The 11,487-nt window shown below is 35.2% G+C and overlaps 1 protein-coding gene across 1 annotated transcript in view; it reads left to right on the forward strand.

Annotated features, from left to right (window-relative positions):
• Positions 1-10,988, forward strand: part of Slco6a1 (solute carrier organic anion transporter family member 6A1) — a gene marked incomplete at its 5' end in the record, with an annotated part of 85,612 nt that extends 74,624 nt beyond the window's left edge. The window contains 2 exons of the mRNA XM_074077874.1: positions 8,745-8,809; positions 10,843-10,988. Coding sequence (XP_073933975.1) covers positions 8,745-8,809; positions 10,843-10,988 — 211 coding nt within the window. The remainder of the gene's footprint in view (positions 1-8,744; positions 8,810-10,842) is intronic.
• Between the last annotated feature and the right edge of the window lie 499 nt (positions 10,989-11,487).

The following is an 11,487-nucleotide window of genomic DNA, read 5'->3' on the forward strand; positions in this document are numbered from 1 at the left end:
TTGTGTATAAATACCACATTTTCTTCATCCATTCCTCAGTAGAGGAGCATCTTGGCTGTTTCCATAGCTTAGCTATTGAGAATAGCGCTACAAGAAAAATGGATGTACAGATGCCTTTGTTGTAATCTGACTCACATTCCTTTGGGTATATCCCTAGGAATGATATTGCTTGATCATATGGTAAATCTATGTTTAGTTTTATAAAGAGCTTCCATATTGTTTTCCATAGTGGTTGTACTAGCTTACATTCCCACTAGCACTGTATGAGGGTTTCTTTTTCCCCCTCATCCTCACCAACATTTGTTGTCATTTGTGTTCTCAAAAGTAGCAATTCTAACAGGAGTGAGATGGAATCTTAGTGTGGTGTTGACTTTCATTTCCTTTATGACCTGGGATGGTGAGCATTTTTTCATATGTTTTTTAATCATTTGGACTTCTTCCTTTGAAAAAGTTCTGTTCAGTTCAGTTGCCCATTTATTAATTGGATCACTGATTTTTTTGGAAGTTTAGTTTATTGAGCTACCTGTATATTCTGGTTATCATTCCCTTGTCTGATGTGTAGCTAGAAAAGATTTTTTCTTCAATTTACAGACCATTTCTTTTGTTGTATAGAAGCTTTGTAATTTCATGTAGTCCCATTTGTCAATCCGAGTTTTCAGTTGCTGAGCCACTTGTGTTCTACTGAGGAAGTCATTGCCTATGCGTATTGCTTCCAGTGTATTCTTTGATCTTTCCTGTACCAGCTTCAAGGTTTCAGGTCTGATAGTAAAGTTGGTCCTTAATCTATTTTGAGTTGATAACTTGTACAGGGTGACAAACGTGGATCTAGTTCAGTTTTCTATAGGCAGATACCCAGTTTTCCCAGAAACATTTGTTGAAGAGGCTGTCTTTTCTCCATCATAAGTTTTTGGCACCTTTGTCAAAAATTAGGTGGGTGTGGTTGCATGGATTTATATCTGGGTCTTCTTTCTGTTCCTCTGGTCTTCATATCTGCTTTTGTGCCAGTACCATGCTGTTTTTATTGCTATGACTCTGTAGTGTACTTTAAAGTCAGTATTGTAATACCTCCAGCATTGCTATTTTTGCTCAGTATTGCCTTGGCTATTCACAGTCTTTTGTGTTTCCAAATGAATTTTAGGGTTGATTTTTTGATGAATGTCATTGGTATTTTGATGGGATTACAATGGACATGTAGATTGCTTTTGTACTATAGCCATTTTTACTATGTTGATTCTGCCAATTCATAAGCACGGGGGATCTTTCTACCTTCTGTAGTCTTCTTTGATTTCTTTCTTTAGTGGTTTGTAGTTTTCCTTATAGAGGTCATTCATATCCTCTGTTAAGTTTATTCCTAGGTATTTGATTTTTTTTTTGAGGCTATTGTAACTGGATTGTTTTCTCATATTCTTTCTCAATCTATTCATTGTTGGTATAAAGAAAGGCTACTGATGTTTGTAAGTTGATTTTGTACCCTGTAACTTTGCTGAATCTGTTTATGGTGTCTAGGAGTTGTTTGGGTCTTTTAGGTATAAGATCATGGTATGCACAAATAGGGATAATTTGACCTTTTTGTATTCCTTTTATTTCTTCTTCCTGCCTTATTGCTCTGGCTAGAAATTCCAAGACTGTTGGATAGGAGTGGAGAGAGTGGGCACCCTTGTCTCATTCATAACTTTAGAGGAAATGGTTTCAGTTTGTCCCCACTAAAAATGATGTCAACTATACATTTGTCATATATAGCCTTTATAATGTTGAGGTGCATTCCTTCTATTCCTAGTTTTTTTTAGAGTTTTTATCATGAAATGATGTTGAATCTTATCAAAGGCTTTTTCTAAATCTATTGAGATGATTAACTGCTTTTTGTCTTTGCTTCTGTTAATGTGCTGTGTTACATTTAATGATTTGCATATATTGAACCCTCCCTGCATCCCTGGAATGAAGCCAACTTTGTCATGTTGTATGAGCTTTCCAATATGTTGTTGCATTTAGTTTGCCATTATTTTATTGAGGATTTTTGCATCAATGTTCATTAAAGAAATTGGCCTGTAATTCTCTTTTTCGGATGCGTCCTTGTCCCATTTAGGAATGAGTATAATACTAGCTTTATAAAATGAGTTAGCAGTGTTCCTTCCCTTTCTGTTTTCATGGAAAAGTTTAAGGAGTGTTGGTATTAGTTCTGGTAGAATTCAAGTGGAGAATCCATCAGGTCCTAGATTTTTCTTTTTTGGGAGACTCCTTATTGCTGCTTCAATTTCATTGCATGTTATAGATCTGTTTAAGTGATTAATATGCTCTTGGTTTAGGTTTGGCCTGTCATATGTATCTAGAAATTTCTAGATTTTTCAGTTTATTTGAGTATAGGTTTTCAAAAAGTAGTTCATAATGATTCCTTGAATTTCCTTGGTGTTTGTTGTTATCTCCACTTTTTTTGTTTCTGATTTTATTATTTTGAGTCTTTTCCTTCCTCATTTAAGTCACATTTGTCAGGGGTTTGACAATCTTGTTTGTTTTTTCAAAGAACCGGCTTTTTGTTTCATTGATTTTTTTGTATTTTCTTTTCTGTCTCCAACTTGTTGATTCAGCCCTTACTTTTATTATTTCTAAACAAGGACTAGCTTGTTCTTGTTTTGCTAGGAGTTTGAGGTGTGTAGCATTAGGTTATTTATTTGAGATCTTTGTTTTTAATATATGGACTCATGGCTATAAACTTTTCCCTTAGGACTGCCTTTGCTGTGTCCCATAGGTTCTGATAGGTTATGTTTTCATTTACATTAAATTCTAGGAACTTTGTGATGCCCTCCCTTATTTCTTCTATGACCCACTTACTATTGAGCAATGTGTTGTTCAGCCTCCAATTGTTTGCATATTTTCTATTGCTTCCTTTGTTGTTGAGCTCTAGTTCTGTTGCATTGTGGTCAGATACAATGCAGAGGGTTATTTCAGTTTTCTTTTATTGTTGAGACTTGGTTTGTGCCCTAAAATATAGTCTATTTTGAGAAAGTTCCACTGAGAAGAATGTGTATTGTGTTGTTGCAGGATGGAATACTCTGTAGACATCTGTCAGTTCCATTAGATCTATGGTATCATTCATTTCTGGAATATTTTGTCAACTTTTTTTGTCTAGATTACATATCTGTTGGTGATAGAGGAGTATTAAAGTCTCCCTCAACCACTGTGTTAGGGTCTATATGTGATTTTAAGTCCTTTAATATATGTTTACTGAAGTTGGGAGCACTGACATTGGTTGCATATAAGTTGATAATTGTTATTTCCTCTTGTTGTATTGCTCCTTTTATTCATATGAAGTGACTTACTTTGTCTCTTTTGACTAATTTAGGTCCAAAGTCCACGCTATCTGATATAAGTATTGCTACTCCTGCCTGTTTTCAGGGGTGACTAGGTTGTTAAATCTTATTACAGCCTTTCACCATAAGCCATCATTTATTTCTGTGAATAGGTTGGTCTCTTATAAACAACAGGTTGTCCGGTCTTCCTTTTTAATCCACTTTGCCAGTGTCTTTTGATGTGGAAGTTGAGTCCATTAAGATTCAGTGTTAATATTGAAAGAGATGTGGTGATTCCTGCTATTTAGTTGTTTTTGTTTTTTAAGGGTTTGATGTGTGTAGCCAAATCAGTGCTACTTTCTGATTCCTTATCTTTTCTTCTCCTGTGGTTTAATACTTCCCATTCTCTCTTGATTTTGTTTGCTTTCATCTTCTGTGTGCAGCATTCCTTGTAGAATCTTCTGAAGTGGTGGCTTGATGGCCATAGATTGTTTTAGTTTCTGCTTATTGTGGAAGACTTTTATTCCTCTGTCAATTTTGAATGTTACTTTTTGCTGGGTAGAGTATCCTAGAGCTGAAATTATTTTCTTTCAGTGCTCAAAATACCTTGCTCCATGCCCTTCTTGCTTTTAAGGTTTCTATTGAGAAATCTTCTGTTACTTTGATGGGTTTACCTTTAGAAGTTATTTGTTTTTTTCTCTCCTACAGCCTTCAATATTCTTCCTCTGTTTTCTGTGCTAATTGTTTTAATGATAATATGCTGTGGTGCGGTTCTATTTTGGTCACTTCTGTTTGGTGTCTTGGAGGCTTCCTGTGCCTGAATGGGCAATTCTTTCTCAAGATTTGGGGAATTTTCTGATGTTATTTTGTTGAATATATTATGCATCCCTTTGGCTTACACCTCCTCTCTTCTTCTTCAATGTCCATGTTTCACAGGTTTGGTCTTTTGATGGAGTTGCTAAGTTCTTGCATGTTCCTTTTGCAGCTCTTGAGTCTTTTGTCTAAGAGTTCTGTTTTTTTCTTCAATATCTATTTTGTCTTCTTGACCTGAGATTCTGTCTTCTATTTGTTCTAGTCTGCTGGAGTGGCTTTCAACTGTATTTTTTATTTGATTTAAAAGACTTTTTATTTCCAGGATTTCTGTTTGATTCTTCTTCCTGAGGTTTTCCATATCTTTGTTAAACTCTTCTTTCATATCTGTGCTGTCTTCTTTATTTAGTATATCATTTTTATAATCTCCTTTTTCACTTTGGAGTTTGTTAAAGTCCTCTCTGAGTTCATTTAGTTGTTTCTGTGTCTTCTCAGGTTTTTATTTGTAGTGTCTTGATATTGTTTGCATTCATTCTGTACATTCTGTTTAACTATCTCTTTTAGCTTCTCCGTGAGTATCCCAGTGAGCTCATTCATGATTTCCTCTTTGAGTGATTTTTTTTTTATGGACATTACTAAGCTCATTGGTCATATTCATTGTTGTTCTGTTGGGGTCAAGAACTGGGTATTTATTTTCTTCATTTCCCAATAAATCTCCTATATGTATTGTTGGTCTTTTGAGGGGTCACCTGTTTTCTTTCCCTTGGCTTAATTACTGTGTTGTGACTGGCTTAGTCATTAGCTAGGTTGATGTGCTATTTCTGTCCTGGCAAAGAAGTGTAAATTAACAACAGATTCACAAGTTCAATGCCAGATCAGTTGTTTACATAGTATATGGAGAACCCCTTAGTGAGAATGTGTATAAACAAGTGGGAATTGGGGGAGTCATGGTTGTTTGGATAGTGGTCAGGACTTGGGCAATTTTAAAAGGTGGCACTGAAGAGGGGAGATATAAAGAAGGCATGGGGTGGGGGAAGAAGAGTTGTGGGGCTAAATGGTTTTAAGGCCCTTGTGTGTGGGTATAGCTCAGTTGTTGTAGTGGATGGTGCTTGTGTCAGGGATTGCAGAGAGATGTAGGGCTGGTACAGTAGGCTGACGAGCTGTGGGAAGTGTGAGGGAGGAAGGGCAGTGGTGTGATACGTACAGCAAGATGAGCGGGGGAGGTGAAGCCAGGGAGAGAGTGGATGAAAAGGGGCAGAAAAATAGCTGGGGGTGAACAGTGGACTGAAGCACAAGAAAATGAGAGGAAGTGAAGGGAGTAAGAATGGAGATAAGAAAACAGTAATAGTAAAATTAAAAATACTAAAGAAAAAAGGGGGAAACTAAGGAAAGATACCAACAACAAAAAAAAGTAAGGTCAGTTCAGCAAAGGTTCTGGACTTATTCCTTTGGACTTATTTCCAGTTCAGTTACTGAACTGGACTTGAGTTACTGAGTAAGTAACTTAAGCAAAGGAAAAGTCCCCATTTATGACTGGTGGTTTCTCAGTGTCCCTGTCTCTTCTCAGGGTTTGTATTCTGGGCTGTCTAGGGAAGGGTGCTTCCCTTCTTGTCAGACAACATAGGGGGAAGTCAGCTGGGGGTTTTTAGTCCTGTTTTCCTTGGTCTGTTACAAGTGGGAACTCTGAAGTGGTCTCACTAGGAGGCTGGCTTGAGAATAGTACTTGGTTCTTTCTGCCCACAAGGCAGGTTGCAATTAGGGTTTATGATTGCTCACTACAAGTTTGTGCAAGGTAGTCAGATATGTTGCTGTTTTGTCAGGTGGCATCTGAAGTGCTCTACAGCTGCAACTCTGGATGGTCGCCCCTCCCCCAACCAGGTGGGGCAATTCAGTCTTGTGCAATGCCCACAGTCCCATGAGATTAGCCCAGCAATCTGCCACACCCCCACTCCAGGAGGCTGGTTTCTCGCACTTGTTTCTCACACCTCCCCCACCTACGGAGTTCAAATAATACTACAAGAGCCATAGTAAACACATGCAAAGATTTCATGTAGGAGAAACAGCTTTAGAAGAATGTTGCATTGTAGAATATAGGAGAGCAAAGAGAGTGGTGGGGCAAAATTGGGGAGGCAACATGGAATGAGTCTGAGGACATCAGGCTGACCACTATAAATTTTTTTTCAATTCTAGCTTTTATTCTAAAAACAATGGGAAGCATTGGACAGATTCTACTATCAAATAGTAAAGTAGTCAGAATTTCACTTTTAAAATTATTTTAGCTTTTATTGGAAAATAGACTGAAGGGATGAAAGATGATTATTTGGGAATAAGTTAAGAAATTCTTTAATTTTTAGGTCAAAAATATAGGGTTGGAATAGCCCAAGGGAATTAGAGATGAAGAAAAACAGAGAGAAGAGGAAGAGACGGAGGGAGGGGGAGATAGAGAGACAGTGAGAGAGAGAGAGAGAGAGAGAGAGAGAGAGAGAGAGAGAGAGAGAGAGAGAAAGAGAAACTTTTTAAAATTGAAGTATTTGGTTGCAGATTTTCTGTGGTGAGTGATCTCCAGATACCTCTTTCCAGGGTGTGGACCTGAGAACTGCATGGATTTTGTCTCTGTTTCCTGAGATTTGGGAGAAGTAGGGGGTAGAGCAAATTTTGTTCAAGATAGAAACTTATGTCTAGAACTGATTTTTATAAGAGATGCATGAATTTAAAATATCAATGTAGAGGTCATATAAGATATGGAAGCTTCTTTTTACATTTTGGAAGAGTAGTGACTAATTTTCAGTTTACTCCATATAATCCTTAAGTCATTGCACTATAGCTTTATTTATCAGACAAAATATTTAAAGAAGTATTCACTTTGATGTTAAAACATAGTCTTTTTCATTAAAATTTTGGGGTTGTATCCATGAATGTTATTTTTAAGTTCATATATTTGGAACTTAAATATATGAACTATTGGAAACTTGGAAATCACTAAACTTTTCAACTTGTTTTGAGAAAGAGGGTTGAAATCAAACTAAGGATACATAAATATTATTTCCTAATGAGTTTTCTTGTGAGTATATATGTGTTTAAGAGAGAAACATTATCATTTACATATAAGAAAACCACTTGTACTAAAACATTCAGAACACTGGATTGTAGTTAAGCATATTGCCAAGATTTTGATGTTTTGTATCAAAGCTTTATATTAGAATTTGGTTCTAATGCAACACTTTACTTTCTAAACCTTTCTTTATCCAACCTGCATTTAATGAATAATAAATACTAACTTATTTTATATAAAATATAAATTGGTTAATTTGGGATGGAGGAGTGGCTCAAGTGGTGGAGAACCTGCCTGGCAAGTGCAAAGCCTTGAGTTCAAACCCAATACCACAAAAATGAAAAGAAAAATAATTAGTTAATTTGTTTTCATTTTCTTATTAGTAAGCATTTGAGAAAGAAGTATTTTAACCAGTTGATATGGATAAGGATTATCTCACTTTTTGTAAAATATTACAAAATACTATACATGTGCTACTTTATAAATAGGGCATTTTTGGATGAAAATATTGCTCGTACTACAAACTGTTTGGTTTTCAAGTATTAATACAAGGAACCATCAGTAAGCAGAGAATTTCTATAAAATCATGCATTTAAAATGTAGCTTTTACATTTTAAAAAAATGCTGAAAGACTAGTTCTATTTTTTCTTTTATTGTTCTTTTTATTTTGTTTTCTACTGATGTGTTATCACACATTATTTTTCTTTTTTAAAATAAATATTTGATTTAATCAATATAGGAAATACAGAAATCTTCACTTTTTAATATTTGGGAAAGTCATTTCCCGAAAAGTGAATATAATAGAGGTCCAAGAAGAAAGAGAGGGTACCCTCAAATTAGAACAATTTAAGCAAAATTTAATGAAGTGGTTCTTTAAGATGTGGGCTGGAGGCATGTTTCAAGTGGTAAAGGTCCTCCCTAGCAAAAGCAAGTCTCCAGTTCAAGCCCCACTACCACTACCACCACCACCACCACACACACACACACACACACACACACACACACACACAAGTGTGTGCAGGATGGAATGAATGCCTAGACATAGTACAGTACCTTCAGTATGTTACCATCTCAGGGCCAAAGGACAAGGGTGGTGGGGGAAGGAAGAAAACTTGCATGTAGAGAAACTTTGCCTATAGAACTCACTGAGTGTGAGTAGTGAGTATACATGGAAGAACCTTGATAAAGACCTTGATCTCACTTTCCTCCTTCACTCAGAGTACCACGTTGATAGAACTCAGTCAGAAGCCAAAAGGCAAGTCTTCCATAGAAAAAGGTAGAAAGGAGATCTTATGAGGCCAAAAAGGAATCCAAAATGACGGGCATGACAGAATGAAGAAAGATAAGTGTGCAAGCTAGAGCTCAGTTATTTCAGCAAAGAAAAAGGAGGCTGGGGCAGAAGATTTGGGCCATAAAATTCTTTCTAACTGTGAAGAGCCTGAAAATGAGAACTGGAAGGAGTTGCCTTCTTTTAATAGGCCAGATTGAACTGTCAACTGGCTGAGGATTATTAATATGACTGATGAGTAAGAAAAAAAATTAACCATTAACCCAGCACATATTATTTATAGCTAGTAATATCAGTGTTTTGTTTTCAGGATTGTACCTGAAAGACTCCATTCTCTGGCCTTGGGTTTATCCTATGTGATTTTGAGACTACTTGGTATGGACTTTTAGCAATTTTATTACATTAAAGTTTTCATTTTTGATATGTATATATGTCTATCTGTAGTTATAAACAAATTATAATGTAAAATGACCAAACAAGTAAATAGGGAATGGCTTTGAAAAATTTAGGAGGCAGTTTTTGTGAAGAGAGGATGTCTAAGACAGTGTACTTCCTGTCACATTATAATTGATATTATTATATGCATCAATAATATAGGATCAGATGGTACAATCATTTGATTTGATGTATATTTATCTTCTCATACAAGTGGTTTGGGATGTGATGCAAGACATTTGTATAACCAGAAACACTTTACATTTCTTGCATGTTTGGAAAGTTATTTAATGAGATTAGTTCTTTATAGCATTTTATCACCCAAGACACTGAATCTGGTGTTTGCATTGATCTATTTATTCCCAGCAACAAATTGGTTTTTTTGGAGGTAATGTGATCTTTTTTTTTAGGCTTTCTTAAATAACAAAATCTATAACTCTAATCCATATTATGACTGTATTAGAGCCTCAGATTCGAGAACTGGATTAGAAATGTTGAAATGTTGCTGAGGTAAGGAAACTAGATTAGACAGGATAAAAGACTGAAATGCATGTGGGAAAAGAAATATGTTTGGATCTGATGGAGATCAGAAAAATCACAGCTAAATCAGTGTGTGTGTGTGTGTTTAAAGTTAAATTTTGAGAGGGTAGGGGAGGGAGGCAAGGGAGAGAAATGACCCAAAAAATGTATGTGCATGTGAATAAATGAATAATTTTAAAAAATAATAAAATAAAGTTAAATTTTTTAGCTGGGAAAAATTAGAGCATGTGTTTACGCCAGAAGATGATCTACTAGATGAGGAGTGATTTGTAATGGAAGAGGTAGCCCAGGGGGCAAGTACATAGGCAGTTTGCTGCCTCAGAAGGTAAGCCAGTGAGGCTGATGTATTTTTGAATGGGAGAGGAAGAATAAGATAATAAATATACAAACTCTCTCAGGATAATGCAAGACTTTGCCACCAGAGGATTTTTAGCAGAGGATAGATACTATCTTATTTACATCTAAAGGATAATTCTGATGCCGGAGGGACAAATGATTATATGGGATATGTATGGGAAAGAAAAAGCATGCTTTTACTGAAGGTATTCCAATTTCGTATTAAATTGGAATCTGGGGTTTATTGTGGCGCTAAAGAGAAATCAACATATCCAAGATAGGTTTAGAATGCCAATTATAAAGTTTGTGAGAGATTGAAAAAGCTGAAGAGAAATAGAAATAGTAAATAGTAGACTTAGGTTTTTCATTGTGAGCAATGATAAAAAAAAGAATGCCATCACTCACTGAGATGGAAAAATCTAGGTAATGGGCATTGGCAGACATCAAGAGTCACAGGATAAGAACACTTTGACCCCATTTCTTCAGGACAATGGTCAACCATTAGAGACATTAGTTTAGAGAACCCAGTCTGGTGCTTTTGGAATGACTGTGTGTGATGTTCATTTGCTTTTAGCTGAAAGTAGCATTGCTGCTGAGGAGATGTTGTCTCTGAGAGTATGAAAAGGTTTCTTATGCCATCTGAATTTGGGGATACTCTGTACATATCAAAGCATTTGTGTTTTTATTTATTTTTTCTTAAGATCTTGATCAATAGAAGGTATATATTGTGAACTCGTTTTTCCATTATTAGAAATTTCACAATTATATATCTTTATAGCAAGTTCACAGAATTAACATGGAGTGTCTCTGTTCTAAATATTTCTCCTAAATTTTTCATGCAAAAATCAAATATTTTGAGATGTCTTATAAATAACAGCATTACAAAATTCTAAAAATATTTCAATCTAATATTAGTTTTATACATGGAGGGATAAGGATTTTTAGAAAACTCATTGCTTCTAGAAATTAATGCTCCTATTCATAAGTAAATTATTAGATAATTTTAAGCAATGTGCTTAGAGTGACATTTTAGTAGGAAATTATTATGTCCTGACCACTAGTGTTTTTATGGAGAACAATCATTGAATATTTCACAGGAACAATACCTGGACCATTGATCTTTGAATGGACAATACAAACTTCTTGTACCTTTCGAGATAGTAATAAATGTGGACGCAAAGGACGTTGCTGGATCTTTAACAAGACCTATTTGGCTTTCATATTGGTGGGAATATGTAAGTGATATATATTGTAGAAATTTAGAGAGATAAAATTGTTTTGAAGACTTATGGTTGATTATAATAATGTAAAGAAACCATGAACAAATAGATGTTTTGATGATTAAAGGAGGCTTATATGATTGTATAGAAAATATTTTAGAAACTCTATATAAGAAATACTATGTAATTTATGAAAACATTTGAGTCATTACATTGAATACACTATAGATCTGTGTTATTCCTAAAGAAGGGTAATAACTATTAGAATTTCAATTTGGTAAGCAATTTTCCCTGTATAAATATAACCAACTTTCTTGGTCTTGGGAGTTTTTCAAGTTCCCCAGTAAAAGATTAAATAAATTTGAGCAAAAATTTTTACACCACTAAACATCATCAAGATAGTATTATTTCACTTAGGTATAAACTTCATGTTTTCTCTTTTCAGTATGTAATAGTATCTAGAACATAGTAAACATTCAGTAATTGCTGAGTAAATAAAATATACAGGGAACTGGGATATCG

Source organism: Castor canadensis, chromosome 6, assembly GCF_047511655.1.
Source record: "Castor canadensis chromosome 6, mCasCan1.hap1v2, whole genome shotgun sequence".
Classification (NCBI taxonomy): domain Eukaryota; kingdom Metazoa; phylum Chordata; class Mammalia; order Rodentia; family Castoridae; genus Castor; species Castor canadensis.